Raw genomic sequence first — 16109 nt, 5'->3', positions numbered from 1 at the left:
CATCCTGCCTGGATCTGTCCCTGAGGCCTGGTCTCCCTCCTTGTGTCCCTGTATGCCTTGTGTTGCCACGTGTTTTTTGTTTTGTTGTAGCTGGTGTATTCCTATACACGACAGCCATGTTTGTGTAGACCGGCAGTCATTTTGCTGTGATTGCAGTACCGGGCTATTTGGACGATCTCCTTCTGCGAGCAAAGTCCCCCCCTCTGCTCTGATGGAGAACCTTGAGATCACAATATGAACTCTGCGGGAGTTTGGCTGGATTCTGAATTTTCAGAAGTGTGCCCTGTTTCCGTCCAGAAAGCGTGACTATCTGGGTCAGACTCAGGACTCGGCCTTAGCCAGAGTGCGCCTTCCTCTGGACAAACTCCAGAAATTTCAGGCTGCAATTCGCCTCCTGCTGTCCAACATAAGGTCGTCCCTCCGGACTTATGCTTGTGCTGGGCTTGATGGTGTCTACCTTCCAGGCGATTGCTTGCACAGTTCCATACGAGGTCCCTGCAAAGGGAGATTCTGACCAAATGGGACAAGACTCCGCAGTATCTGGACAATCAGATCTGGCTGAGATTGGGAACGAGTGAGTCCCTGATATGGTTGCTTCATTCTCCAGCGCTTCAGTTGGGCAAATCCTTCCTCCCCTTTTATTGGACAGTGGTCACCACAGATGCCAGCCTGTTCGGCTAGGGAGGCATCCTCGGCAAGCATTCTGCTCAAGGGATCTGGACATTGGAAGAGTTCAGACTATGGATCAATGTCTTGCAACTCCAAGTGACCAGACAGTGTATGGATCATTGGACGGATCGTCTTCAGGGTTGTTCAGTGCGCTTTCAATTGGACAATGCCATGCCGTGGCTTATGTCAATCACCAAGGGGGCACAAGAAGTGTCTTGGTGGCTGTGGAGGTAGCCAACATTCTAAGGTGGGCAGAACTGTTCGTTCCAGCCCTCCCTGCTATACACATTCGCAGGCGGATTACCCTTCATTGGCAGGACCAAGGGGAGTGGTACCTTCATCCATAAGGGTTTCATCAGCTGTGTCTCCGGTGGCGTCTCTGCTCGGTCATGGCCCGGTCAAGGGCTCCTCTGACGGACGCCACAGACGTGCTGTTTGCCCCATGGGGTCAGTTTTGGCTGATTTACGCCTTCCCTCCTCTCAAGCTTATGCCCAGACTTCTATGCAGGATCGAAGCAGAAGGGATTCTGGGCATCTTACTGGCTTTGGACTGGCCTTGTTGAGCTTGGTACGCCAATCTGGTTGGTTGCCGACGTTCCTTGGAAGCTTCATCTCAGGGAGGATCTGCTGTCCCTAGGACCAGTTTTCCATCCTGCTTTACAGTCGCTGGCTTTGACAGCTTGGCTGTGGAATGCCAGGTGCTGAAGGATCTAATGGGGGGTTTGACCAGAAGTTGGCCTGAAGTACCATCAAGGGCCAGGTGTCAGCTATGGCAGTCTTCTTCCAACGACCTTTGGCCACACACTCCCTGTTGCGTACCTTTCTAAAGGGTGTCCAACATTTGGTCCCTCCAGTGCGGGCTCTGTTGCCACCTTGGGATCTCAATTTGGTGATTTCAGCTCTATAGAAGCCTCTCTTTGAAAATATTCAGGAGATTCCCCTGCTTACGCTGTCCCAGAAGGTGGCCTTTATGGTGGCTATCACCTCTGTGCGCAGTGTCAAACCTGGCAGCTTTATCCTGTCGTCCACCCTATCTGGTGATTCACAGGGATAAGGTGGTTCTTTGCCCCTGTCTGTCTTTTCTTCCAAAGGTTGTCTCTGATTTTCATTTGAATGAAGACATTGTGTTGCCTTCCCTGTTTCCCATGCCTAAACATCCAAAGGAAATTGCCTTGCATGCCTTGGATGTGGTCCGGGCAATTGGGGTGTACCTGGCAGCTACGGAGTCTTTCAGGAAGTCAGACTATCTATTTAAGTTCACAGATGGACCTCAGAAAGGGTTGTCCGCTTCCTCTGCAACCCTTTCCAGATGAATCAGTCGGACGGTGGTTCAGGCCTATTCCATCCAAGGTCAGGTTCCTCCTTTCACTGTCAAGGCGCACTCTACTACAGCAATTAGTGCCTCCTGGGCCTTTCGTCATCAGGCATCAGTGGCGCAGTTTTGCAAGGCGGCCACCGGGTCATCAGTGAACACTTTTACAAAGTTTTATGAAGTGGATGCTTCCTTTTGGCTGCAAGGTTTTGCAGGCTGCTGTTTAAGGGGACCCGATCCTCTTTGAGGGTGTATTGTTTTTTTTAGGTGGGTTCCAGTTGTTTGGTTGAGCGCCTTTTGCCTGGTTGGCTAATGTTTAGCCATGGGAATTTTTTTTTTTTTGGTTCCCACCCCTCATGTTTAACACTGCTTTGGGACGTCCCAATCGCTATGAATACCAGGAACTGTGTTTGTCAATAAACTAAAGAGAAAATAGGATTTTTGATTTACCGCATAATCCATTTCTCTGATGTTCATTGACAGACACAGCACCCACCCCTCTGTGGAGTGATTATTCTCCTGACACTGCTTGCAACAAAACCGAGTGGCTATAGCAGAGAGAGGGAGTACACCCCCCTCGGACTGCCCATGGGTGTAGACAGTATTTTTTTCTGCCTAATGTCCTACGCCTGTAGGGGGCAGTATAACCCAATGGTTATGAATAGCAGGAGCTATGTCCGTCAATGAACTTAAGAGAAATGGATTTTACGGTAAGTCAAAAATCCCATTATTTGGTCTCAACACCAAACTGGCGGAAGTCCAGTACAGAGCCCCATCCAAATAATCTTGTTATTGGTGTTTCTCTGCTGCCGGCAGTGGAGCACTTCTCAGGATAGAAGAAAAATCGATAGGGCAAGATACTGTCAAATTCTTAAAGAAAATCTGCTGCCCTCTGCCAGAAAGTTGTCAATGGGAAGAAGGTTTACCTTCCAACATAATGACCCAAAGCACACAGAAAAATGACCACACAGTGGTTAATCACTTAAGCCCCGGAATATTTTCCCCCTTTCCTGACCTGGGCCTATTTTGCGATTCGGCACTGCGTGACTTTAACGGACAATTGCGCGGGCGTGCGATGCTGTACCTAAACGAATTTGACGTCCTTTTTTTTTCCCCACAAACCGAGCTTTCTTTTGGTGGTATTTGATCACCTGTGCGATTTTTTTTTTTTTTTTTTTTTTTTTTTTTTTTTGATCATGTGCTATAAACAAAAAAAGAGCGTCAATTTTGCAAAAATAACAATATTTTTCAATATTTTTTTTATATGAAATTCCCCAAAAAAAATTTGAAAATTAATTTTTTTAACATTTTAGTCCAATTTGTTTTCTGCTACCTATGTTTGGTAAAAAAAAAATCGCAAAAAGCGTATTTTGATTGGTTTGTACAAAAGTTATTGCATTTACTAACTAAGGGAAAGATTTTTATTTTTTTTTTAACGCGTAATGGCGGCGATCTGCGATATTTTTTTTTTTTTTTTTTTTTTTGCAGGACTGCGACATTGCGGCGGACAGATCGGACCCTTGACTGACATTTTTGACACTTTTGGGGTTACCAGTGACATTACTGTAAAATGACACTGGCAGTGAAGGGGTTAACTTTTTTTGAGAGGGAGGGGTTAAGTGTGTCCCTAGGGGTGTGCTTCTAACTGTGATTGGCTGTGGCTTGAGGTGTAAGAACAGTGATCAACGGTCTTATATAGCAGAACCGTATGATCACTATTCTTACACAGGGGAGAATGACAGGCGGCTTGTTTACATTAGCCGCCTGCCTTTCTCCCGGTGTAACAGACGATCGCGAGTGCCCGGCGGACATCGGGTCCGCCGGGCACACGCGCGCGGGGGTCCGTGACCAAGCGGGAGCGCGCATTCGGCGGTGGCGCGCGCGCTCCCCAGAGCCTCACAGGCTAGTGACGTACTGATACGTCACTTTGCCTGTGAGGGGCTGACCGCCGCAGTATATGTACTTGCGGTGGTCGGTAAGTGGTTAAAGAAGAAATAGTCAGTCAGACTTAAACCACATTGAAAATCTGTGAAATGACTTGAAGACTGCAGTCCACAATCTGTCACCATCAAATTTAACTGAACTTGAGCAATTCTACAAAGAAGATTGGGCAGTTTAGATGTACAAAGTTAGTCAAGACCTATCCCAAAAGACTAAAGGCTGACGGGGGGGGGGGGGGGTGACCCTTTTTTTCCAACTCTGTGTAAATCTGTTTTGGATTTTTTTTTTTTTTTTTTTTTTTTCAGGAATGTTTGTGTTATCTTTCACTTGGATGTTATAAGCAACCTCTGAAAGGAACCCTAGGGTTCCTTAGAGCCCCTGGTTATTAAACCCAGATCTAATCAGAAAACTGGAGCTACATTCTTATCTGCTGTGCTCTCTCTTCAGATAACCCATAGTGCCTTGGAAATCCTTTATGTATTTAATATTTATAAAATGCAAAGGTTGTTTTTTAAATGAAAAAATGGCTTTTGCACTGTAAAAAATCAGCTAGAGTCTACAGTACATGCTATCTCTCTAGTGATGCAAGCTTCCTCCACAACAGTGACAACTTCACACAGTCGTCTTCCAGAGTTAGCAACCATCTTTGGTTACCAATATAGGATGATGTAACTCCTGCACATATGCTTGTTTAATTCCTGGACAAAGACCTGTTAAAGAGGAAGTAAACCCTCCTCTACAACTTGTACCTATAGGTAAGCCTATGATAAGGCTTACCTATAGGTACTGTAAATATCTCCTAAACATGTACCGTTTAGGAGATATTTACCTTACATGTCGCCAGTGACGTCACTGGCGCATGCGCTCTGAAGGAACGGCCGATCGTGCCGTTCCTTCAGAGCCCCGTGCCGTGACTGTCGGCTCTAGCGCGCGTGCGCTGGAGTGACGTCACCGCGGCTCCGGCCAATCAGATGGCCGGATGCCGCGATCCCGGAAGACGGGCGACTAGACATGTCGCCCGTCATAGAGGTGAGTGAGCGGCACTGCGGGGGCTCGTTCTGAGGTAAGTATTGCATAATGAGCTAATATGCGATGCATACTAGCTCATGTCCTTCTTTTGCAGGGTGTAAAAAAAAAAAAAAAACTCAAAACGAGTTTACAACCTCTTTAAGATTGTACATTAAGCTGAGCTTGCTCAACTCAAGGTTCCATCTGTAGAGGCTTCTTATGCGAAAGATTTCATTGTTGAATTGAAATGGTCACTGCAGTAGAAGCCTTCCTACTTGCAGTTTTTTTTTTTTTAACAAAAGGTCCACTTTAATATCATGTATACTAAGGTAGATTATTGTATTTATTTATTTTTTTTTGCTTCAAATGTTTTGTATAGTAAAAAAAAAAAAATCTAAAATACAGATATTTTTCCTGTATTTTTTTTTTTTTTTTGCAGGTATTACTATCAAAGAGGAATTCTAGCAAAGGTGGAAGGTCAGCGGCTGGTGTACCAGTTCAAGGAGATGCCCAAGAATATAGTGGTTATAGAAGATGAAAAGACTGAATCCTGCGTGGAAGAGCTGGTGTCCTCTGCAGATGACAAGTCTCTGGAGCGTGTATCTATGCCCACTGATGGAATTCTTAAAATGACAATGCCATCTCGGCTGGAAAAAAGCCCCACCCAGCTAAATTCACCCAGGAAGCCTCGGTTTGTCAGCTTGACTTCTCCTGGAAACGAAGCATCACCTAACTCCCCTACCAGCACAACACCAACCCCAACGCAAAGGTCCGCTTTCAAATTCCCGTTCTTGGCCTTCTTGGCTTCTTTCTCATCCTTGTGTAAAAATTCCTAATTTTCCCCTTAAGGCTCTTTAATTGTGAAGTCCTTTGACCATTTTCTCAGCATTCCAGTAGGAGCACACCCTTCCTCTTTGTTTTATCATTTTCTGTGCTACCCTAGCCATGCATAGATTTTTTTTTTGCATTTTATTTAGTTAAATGCATGCATTGTAAGGGAAATTCCACAGTTCCACTGAGCCACTTCTTACACATTTGTTGGTAATGTTTGTGGAATTGAGCAATCAAAAGCTCTGCTTGTGGTCCATATTTGATGCATTTTATGTCATCGGCTGTCATCGAAAAAACATAATCTGAACATTAAGACCCCGTTCACACTGGGGCGATCCGACTTGCCGGGGCGACCTCAAAGGTCGCGGTGCGCAGCTCGCACCGCGACCTCAGAGCGGCCGGCACGGACTTCATAAAATTGAAGTCAATGCAGGTTGCCCCAAAGAAGCTCCGCACCCTTTTTCTAAGTCGGAGCGACTTGTGTCGCCTGACAGGTTGCCCCAGTGTGAACAGGGTCTTAAGTGATCTGAAGTATAGGCCTCATTCTCAGGGGTGTTTGCCTATTTCTCTTAGTCACCTTTCCTCCTGGCAGCAGTGTTTTGGCAGAAAAAGGGCTTGATTCAAATAAACGCATTTAGGTGTGTCAAGCCCATGAGCGTTAATTTATTTCACTGGCCAAAATAATAATTTTTAGCCTCTGAAATGTATCAACGCTCAGGTGAGGTAAGGTTAACACTAGAGGTGCACCGAGTGGAAATTTTGGTACCAAAAATGCAGGATGCATTTAGAATATATTATATAATATTGTTTTATGAATTATAATAAGGCTTACCTGTAGGTAAAACGAATATCTCCTAAACGTCCATTGTTTAGGATATGTTCACCCTGGATTCAGCCAGTGACATCACCGAAGCACGTGCTCTGAAGGTCAAGCATACCAAGCCGGACCTTCAGAGCTTTGGAGCTTGGCATTAGTGACGTCATTGTGGCTCCGGCCACTCGAGCAGCCAGAACATGCAAACCCGGAAGAAAGACCGGGGGAAGATGGAAAACCTGGCAGCTGTGACAGTATATGTATGTCGTATATATGGAGGGCAGCCTTTTTAATTATTTTTTATCTCACTGCTAACAGTAGATTCACTGCAGTAATGATTGGTAGTTAGAAACCATGTGATCTAGGCCGTGGGATCAAGTGTACATCATTTATTTGGTACTACTTGCAAGAGTTTCCTTTTTTTCTAAATGGGATTTAAAGTGTATTTAAAGCTATAACGTTTCGATATTTTTCTAGCTCGTTTGGGTAACAGTCCTAAGGCAGGCCATGCGTTTATATAGTTTTCTTGTACAATTCTCCTTTAGATTTTTACCAAAACCATGTATTATGAGGTCAAATTTAAACACTTTTAATTGGTGTGCAATCAGAGGCAGGCCCTTGCATTACATAGTTGAAGGTTATTCTAAAGAAAATTGAACAAGATAATTGTATAATGTATGGCCAACTTAAAAGGAACATTTCTCTCACATTGGCGAGATTTCCTACTACTTTCTCTTGCGTATCACAGTGAAGGTCACGTCCTTATCTCCTCCCCCACTAACAATGGGTTAATGGTCATGGGTTGTAAGTGGTGACGCTGAGGGGCCTCCCACAGACTGCCTTTGGGGAGAGTAGCCCTGAAGTGGGGGATCGGATCAGTTTTAATGCCTGTTCCTCAATCCCTAGACCTAATAAACATTTAACCCTTGCAGTGCAGAGGGGCTCTATTACAGGGTTAGATTTTTTTTTTTTCTTTTAATTCCTTGAGTTGGGTTTTTAATAGTTCTCCTATAAGCTGTCTAATTTTTATGCCCCTAGAGTTTCACACTATAAACTGTGTGAAAAAAAATATTACCAAGGTTGTAAGTATAAAAGTCTAAGTATTGATAGTATGTAATTTAAAATTGATTTAATAGGGAGTCTGCTGAAATTTGATATGATTGATATTTTTACGCTGCTAAATGTTTTTTTTTTTTTTTTTTCTGTTTTTGATCTTATTTTTTCTTTGTAACAGGACTGTCCGTGTTGCAATGCAAGTGCCTGTTGTGATGACCTCCCTAGGACAGAAGATATCTACATTGGCCGTCCAGTCCATGAACCCTGGAAACCCTTTGATAGCGAACACCAGCCCCACAACTGCTACAGCACAGAAGGTTGTCATCCAGACCATACCTACTATGATGCCAGCTTCCACGGAAAGTGACAAGTTCACGGTGCAGCCTGCCAAAATCATTACCATCCCGACCACTCAGCTCACCCAGTGTCATCTGCAAACAAAGCCTAACCTGAGTGGCGCAACAGGCTTGAATCTAGTGGGCACCCCACTGACTGTCAGAGCACTTACTCCTGTGTCAATTGCCCATGGCACTCCTGTTATGAGACTAGCAATGCCAGCACAACAAGCCCGTTGCCAGACACCACCACGGGTCATCAGTACCCTTTTTAAAGGACCTGACATGAAGTCGGACATAGTGGTGAGCAGGCCGGATGGAGAAATGAAAACATTTCAATTGATGAAAGACGACAAATCATCAGACGCAGGCAAAACAGTAACGCATGTGGTGGTTGTCAGTGCTCCTTCTTCTGGTCTTACCTTGCCAGTGACTGTCAAACAAGAAGGGACGGTTGTATGTGATAAATGAGACATTCCATCCGTTGTGTTTTGGTCAAACTGACAATAAAATAAACATTATTTTCTGGAGGTGAAGGAGGAGGTTCAAGTCCTGTGAGACTTTAAAGCAAGACAGACAATGTGTATATGCGGAGTTTAAAGGAAATTAACATTTTACTGGAGTTTTTGTCCACACGCTAATGGAAAAATGCCTCTAACAACACATAAAATTACAGCTAAGGAAAACAAAAACGAAAAGGGACCAAAGCGTTCATTAATACATAAATATATATATATATATTTTTTAGGTTACATTAAGTAAAAAAGTGGAACACTAAAATTACTTTTCAGAGTGGCTGTTTGTTTTTCCCAAAGTAGAAACTCAAGATTAGGTCAATGTGGCAATTTGTAAATTTTGACTTTTGTTTTCTAAATTTCTTTTTTTATTATTATTATTATTATTGCTTTATATTTACTATATATATAATTTCTTTTTAATACCAGCAATTTATACCACTGTGTACAAATAGCCCTCTTGACCGGTGCTATGTTAAAACCTCTGCAAGGCAAGCATGCAGAGTGATCGATAAGAGACTCCCGTTTAAGTTTGTGAAATGAAAAGTGCAAATGAGATTTGGGTTAATAGAAAGCAGATTTCATATGGAAGCCTTAGACTGAGTCAGTTTTATTTTTATTTTTTTTCTTGAAATAAGCTAATGGCTTGTTTTGTGTAAAGCAATCTTTTTATATATAAATATATTATAGAACTATGGAAGAAAATCTTGTACCTAGCACAGTATTGGCATAGAATTAACTGTAACATATTTTATATGGTAGATAAAAGTCTGACTTTTTTTAATCTGTGGCTGAGATGGTCTGCAAGCATTTTTGAGCACCTTTCATGCAACAGAGGGGTGAGATTGGGGACACAACAGCAGCAGGCAAGCAAGTCTTTATGGGTAACATGCTTTTGTCACACAATTCATGCATACATTTCAATTTTTGCTATCTGTTTGAAAAGGTCACTGCACGCATGAGTTCATTTTTTTTTTTTTTTTTTTTTGGAGAGCAAGATGTTTGGAGCCTGTTATTTTGTTAGTTGAAGTTATGTTGGGGACACTTTAGGGAGGGTTTGGGGATAAAGTACCAGTGTTCAGAATGAACTACAATAGTTTGTATATTCAACATTTGAAGTATATTCTATTTTGTTGTACTCTTGTTTCAAAGTGTATTCAAGTAGATTTTACTGCAATATAGAAAATTAATTTCATGGTGTCTCATTTTTCTTTACTGAGCATCATCTTTTCTGTTTCTTGTATACATATATTGCCCCAGCCTTAAAATGTATGTAACCCAAAAATTGAAGTTCCATAAATAGCTCCCTTTTTAATTACTAAATCTAGTAGTGCAATCTTTTTTTTTTTTTTTCTTGCTTGTAGTATTTACCTGTTCAAGTTGTTATCTTCTTCTTTTTCTATGGGCTTTTTTGTCATAGGTTGACAACTCTAACCACATGCCTCCAGTGTAGCTGTAGTAGTTAGCCTCCTGTGAGCACTTCTAGGGAGCTGCAGGCAGCTGTCACATTATGTGCCTGATAGCTTCCCTGTTTTCAACTCAGATCCATGCCCTTTGCACCTTTATGCATTCCTTGACTGAAAGGTTTGCAGGAGGCACTCTATTGCTCCCTTGAGCAATGTTATTTGCAAAGGCACTTCTGTCCAGATTTTCCTGAGCCTGTGGTGAATTGCCAAAAATTGTGGCTTTTCCATGCCCACAACCTGAGGGAAAGTGTTCAAGTGACATCTGTAAATAAAGCCAAGAAAAGGCAGAATATTCTTACACCATGGTTATAGATGTATACCTTTAGGTTATTGGACACTGTCAAAGCTTTAGAGGCCCCGCTCCCTGAGCACCTACCCTACTCCATGACTCCTTGGTTTTGTGCTGTTGTCTGAAGGTAACGGAACTTTCTCTTACGTCCTCCAACAGTTGCTGCCTCTTCATATTCGTCACAATGGGGTAATTGACCTTTGCTCCGTAGGAGTAGCTAGGCAACAGAATATGTCAATATTAAAGCTTTTAACATATCCCACCCACGGGGGGTGGTCCCCTCAGTCAATACCCTCCTACTTCCTGTATTCATACCTCAGTTTCAGTAGAATAGCAGTAGAGTACATAAACAAACCCCAAAAGAGGGCCGGGGGCGGCGACTGCCGGAGGACTCAGAGAAAGGAATTTTACAGGTAAGATTTTACAAAAATTCAGTCTTTCTCCTTCACAAAGAAACTCTCTCTTCACTTAACTAGTTATTTTTCCTATTTCTCTTACGTCCTCTTGACAGTCGCCGCCCCTCATATAGTCTTTACCAATGGGTATTGACCTCTTATCCACAGGAGTAAGCTAGGCAGAAGATTTTGTTAAAAACACAAAACTTTGCATAGACACACCTACAAGGGGCTGTCCCTCTGGTCCAATACCCCCGGCTAGCCACATTCCCAATCCAGTTTGTCTTTTGCCTAGATAGGAGTAGGCAGGCTTCCCTGTGCTGGGGCTACAGTCTCAGCCTTTTTCTCTGTTTTATTACATTTTATTTTCTGCGAAGTGTTTTTTTTTCTTTGCACTACTAGCTTTTTATTTGTTCCTGCGCTTAGTTAGTCAGACTTCGGAAGACTACAGCGTTTGCGGAGCTGGGAATCGGACTGGTTGTACTAGAGCCTTACAGAATCCCAGCCCGCCATCGAGTGTTTAGCAGGCTATGCGTACGCCCTGGCCTCGCAAACGACCTGTCCCTGTCCTCGGGGACAAGGCCCGCGAAGTGGCCACTTCGCAAGGATACGCCTTGTGTGGCAAACATCCTGTTTTTGGCTGACGGCAGCCCCACCACCCAGGGTGGGAGGCTTCCCGTCGCAGAGTGGCGCCCACAAAATCGCATGGATCGGTGAGTACCATGCTACCCCCTCTATCTGTGACATGGTATGCTGGGGGTGTGTGTGTGTGGGGCCTTCTCTCCTGGGGATGGCAGTCTGTGTAGAGTCTGTGTGCTTCCCCTCATGTCTGTCCGTGTGGTCCCTGTGTCTTCCTCACGGTCCCTGCTGGGGCGCTGTCTGCGGTCATACCCGTTCTGTGGGGGGTGTGCGGGGGTCCCTGAGCCCCTTGGGAGTGTGTGTCACTTTGGGGTACAGACGTAGTTATTGGGGGCCGCCGCGCTGTGAGATGCGCGGGACAGCCATTTTGGATGTGGGCAGTCAGCTCTGACTTCAGTGAAGGGCAGTCAGCAGCCATTTTCTATGTGTAGTTTGCGCCCTTCGGGCGCCATCTTGCGTGTGGCACTGTGTTTTATGCAGGGCTTGGCGGCTTTTTTCCCGAAGCCTCCCCATTGCTTTCTATTGTCGGCCAGTTTTTGTTAGATCAGGCCGCTGTTGGGCCTCTAGCGGCGTTACGCTATCTCCTTCATCCTGACGATCCGATCGCGCTGGGAGATCGGTAACACTTCTGGGGGGCTTATATGCTGATTTGTTTGGGGTACTACCTTGCTGGCAGCGTTGTATAGGTGCCTTAGCACTATAGCCTTGTCATTATTGCGGTGCATCGCGGTGGAACCACCACTGTCACTTGTCTTAAAGGGCTAGCGCCATACACATTTTTATCAGTGAGTATGGAGTCCCAGGACAGCAAATTCCCCCCAGCTCTGGTGGAGGGATCAGGTACGCATGAATCCTCTACCATGGGCTCCTTTAGTGTGCAACTTTGGCATCTCAGTGGATCTGTTGATGTCTGAGCGGACCGCTAGAACACGGCCCTGACTGTTTCAGTCTTCTGATTCTGAGCTAGATATGGTTGCCACGGACTGTGTGGCCCCTGAAGGGTCTCAGTCTTCTCATTCAGAGAGGGAGGTGGTGGAGGACGATGAGGGGGATGATTCCCCCGCTAAGTCGGCCAAAGAAAGAGCTGCTATGTCTGCTCTTCTTAGTGCTGTTACGCATACGTTACACTTATAGGATGAGCCCCATCCGCCGGGTAAGCGGTCATCAGAAAACCCAGAAAGCGGCTCAGGTATTTCCTTGTCCCGCTGAGTTTAACGACACGGTGAACGAACATTGGCACAATTTAAAACGCACCTTTGTGATACCTAAGCGGTCTCCGTACTGTTGTCCCTTTGCGTCTCCAACGGATTCGCACTGGACTGTGGCCCCTACGGTGGTCCACGCGGTATCCAGATTACACAAGGCCACTTAGGCGGGAAAATATCATGTCTGCCACTCCTATGTGGTGGAAGGTTCCTTGCTGAAGCCCGTGTTCGCCTCACTGATGGTCTCTCAGGCTGTGGTGGAGTGGACTAAGGTGCTCAGATGCACCCTTGTGGCTGTTTCCGCCCCTCCTTCTACTTTGGAGATGGTGGACCACATTGTCAGGCGTTTTTTTTTTTTTTTTTTTAATGCCTGTGTGATGCGGCCTTGGATGAGGCCCCTTTAGCCTTGCGCTTATTTGCTGTCGCAGTGATAATCCGTCGCCTTGTGTGGCTGTAGAGCTGGTCGGCCGACCAGACTTCCAGGGAGACGGTGTCTGACATCCCTTATGCAGGGAATCGCCTTTTTGGGGACCCCCTGGACGGGTTGGTGAATGGGGTCACTGGGGGTAAAAAGCACTCTGATGCCCCATGTGTCCAAAGGTAAGTTTTCCGCGGTAAGCGGGACCCTTCCTTTAAACCTAACCAGGGGTCCTTTCGTGCCTTTCAGGCACATGACATGGGCGAATCCTAATTCAGGCCTCTGGTGGCCAGAAGCAGCCACGGGCAATAGCGCCCACCCTGGCACGGCAGCCCCGTCCCCCATTCAGGACAGATGGGTTCAGGAACTCATTCGGTCGGGGTACAAGATCGAATTTCGATTGCGCCCAGCAGACAGATTCTTTCCCTCAAATGTTCATTTGACCCCAGATCGTTTCTAAGATCTCAAACGGTGATTGCCAGACCATTATTCTTGATCTTTAAGGATAGTTTACAGACGGGTATGGTGCCAGCAGATTGGAAAAAGGCCAACGTAGTACCAATATTTAAAAAGGGGCCGAGGTGTATCCCGGGTAACTATAGACCTGTCAGCCTAACATCTGTAGTCTGCAAGATTTTGGAGGGGATGTTAAGGGACCACATAAAAGACGTTAGTAATGAAAACAATATAATTAGTAGTAATCAGCATGGATTTATGAAAAATCGTTCTTGCCAAACCAATCTATTAACCTTCTACGATGAAGTGAGCTGCCACCTAGATAAAGGTAAGCCTGTGGATGTGGTGTATCTGGACTTTGCAAAGGCCTTTGACACCGGTCCCCACAAACGCTTACTGTACAAACTAAGGAAGGTAGGTATGGACCATAAGGTGAGTACCTGGATAGAGAACTGGCTCCAGGGGAGAGTCCAGAGGGTGATGATTAATGGGGAATACTCAGATTGGGCGTGTGTGGAAAGTGGGGTCCCCCAGGGTTCGGTCCTGGGACCAATCCTGTTTAATTTATTCATAAATGATCTAGAGGAGGGGATATCTAGTACAATCTCCGTATTTGCGGATGATACTAAACTAAGCATGCCAATATCTTCTATGCAGGATGTGGAAACCTTACAAGCGGACCTGAACAAAATAACGGGGTGGGCAACTACATGGCAGATGAGGTTTAATGTTGATAAATGTAAAGTAATGTACTTGGGGGCTAGAAACCAGAAAGCAAGCTACTCACTAGGGGGGGGGGGAACCTCTGGGGGAGTCTAGGATGGAAAAAGACTTGGGGGTACTGGTAGACAACAGGCTTGGCAGTGGCATGCAATGCCAAGCAGCTGCAAGCAAAGCCAACAGAATACTGGGATGTATAAAAAAAAGGGGATTCCCGCTCTACAATACTCTGGTCCGGCCACATCTGGAGTATGCTGTCCAGTTCTGGGCACCGGTTCTCAGGAAGGATGTGCTGGAATTGGAAAGAGTCCAGAGAAGGGCAACAAAAATAATTAGGGGAATGGAGGACATCAGCTATGAGGAAAGACTACAAGCACTGAACCTATTCTCTCTAGAGAAGAGACGTTTGAGGGGGGATATGATATCAATGTACAAATACTGTACTGGCGACCCTAGCATAAGGAACAAACTATTCAGAGTAAGGAAATACAATAAGACACGTGGCCACTCACTAAAACTAGAGGAAAGGCGGTTTAACCTTAAAATGCGTAAGGGGTTCTTCACTGTAAGGGCGGTAAGGATGTGGAATTCTCTTCGTATCAGCAGGGAGCATTGATAGTTTCAAAAAACTATTAGATGGGCACCTTAAAGACCACAACATACAGGGGTATACAATGTACGGTTAAAAGCAAACACACACATCATAGGTTGAACTGGATGGACTGATGTCTTTTTTCAACCTCACTAACTCTGTAAAACGGGCGGTTCAGGTTCTCCTCGCCCAGGGGGTGATCGTCCCGGTGTTACATCGGGACAGGTTTTCGGGGGTGTTTACTTGAATCTGTTCACGGTGCCCTGAAAGGAGGGCAAGGTGTGTCCGATTCTGGACCTACAGATTCTAAACCGCTTTGTGCGCGTTCATACATTCCGTATGGAATTCCTCTGATCGGTGGTGGCCTCTGGTGGTAGCCTGGGAGATTCCTGGCTTTTATCGACCTCAAGGATGGGTTTCTACACATCCTTGTATTCGAGGGCCATCAGAGGTACCTCCGTTTTGCAATCGCGGAGGAGCGCTATCAGTTCGTGGCGTTACCTTTCCGTCTCGCTTCGGCTCCAAGGGTGTTTCCCAAAGCTTTGGCTCCTGTTCTGGCCCTGTAGCGGGTGCAGGGGATGGCAATCCTTGGATATCTGGACGATCTCCTGTTAAGGTCGAGTTCCAGTTCACCTCTGTTGCGCGATCTGTCAACCACGGTCCAGACCCTCCAGGAGTTCGGGTGGGCCATCAACTTTCAGAAGTCGACATTGCTCCTTTCTGTTCGTCTCTCTTATCTGGGAATGGTCCTGGACTCCGCCCATGCGAGCGTTTTCCTGCCGGAGGACATACTCCATGCTGAACGAGGTCAGGTCCCTCAGGGACAACGAATCCTCATCACTCAGGACCCGCATGAGGTCCCTAGGGTTGATGGTGTCAGCCTTCGAGGCGGTCCCATTTGCACAGTTCCACACGCGATCTCTGCAAGCGGAGATCCTAGCCAGGTGGGACAGGCATCCTCAGTCATTGGACAGGAGGATATCTTTGAGTCTCTGGGTCAGAGCGGACCTTCTGTGGTGTCTCCGGCTTTGACGGAAGGGAAATCCTTCCGGCCGTTGTTTTGAAAGGTGCTCACCATGGTCACCAGCCTGTTGGGCTGGGGTGGCGTTCTGGGCAAATTGTCTGCCCAGGGCACTTGGTTGGAAGAGGAATCCTCCCTACCAATACATGCCTGGGAACTGAGAACAATCAGACTCTGTTTGCTCTGTTGGAGGGATCGTCTTCAGGGCCACCCTGTGTGGGTGCAGGCGGACTACACCACTACGGTGGCGTACATCGATCACCAAGGGAGTGCCCGGGCGGCCAAGGAAGTGGCAGAGATTTTGCCTTGGGCTGAGACGCGGGTCTCTGCACTTTCGGCAGTTCACATTCCGGGTATGGAACACTGGCAGGCCGACTATCGGAGTCGCCAGACCAGGGGGAATGGTCCCTATACCCGGAGGTGTTTT

General features: G+C 45.9%; 1 protein-coding gene across 2 annotated transcripts in view; it reads left to right on the top strand.

Moving 5' to 3' along the window:
• Window positions 1–8749, top strand: part of ELF2 (E74 like ETS transcription factor 2) — a 189479-nt gene extending 180730 nt beyond the window's left edge. For both annotated transcript variants that reach the window (XM_082263655.1, XM_082263656.1), the window contains 2 exons: window positions 5370–5699; window positions 7810–8749. In XM_082263655.1, the coding sequence (XP_082119781.1) occupies window positions 5370–5699; window positions 7810–8437 (958 nt within the window). In that variant the 3' untranslated portion in view covers window positions 8438–8749. The remainder of the gene's footprint in view (window positions 1–5369; window positions 5700–7809) is intronic.
• The last annotated feature ends 7360 nt before the right edge of the window (window positions 8750–16109 follow it).

This window comes from Pelophylax lessonae (genome assembly GCF_965119305.1).
Source record: "Pelophylax lessonae genome assembly, chromosome: 1".
NCBI classification, from domain to species: domain Eukaryota; kingdom Metazoa; phylum Chordata; class Amphibia; order Anura; family Ranidae; genus Pelophylax; species Pelophylax lessonae.
The sequence above is the reverse complement of the archived record's forward strand: the minus strand, read 5'-3'. Positions and strand labels throughout refer to the sequence as shown.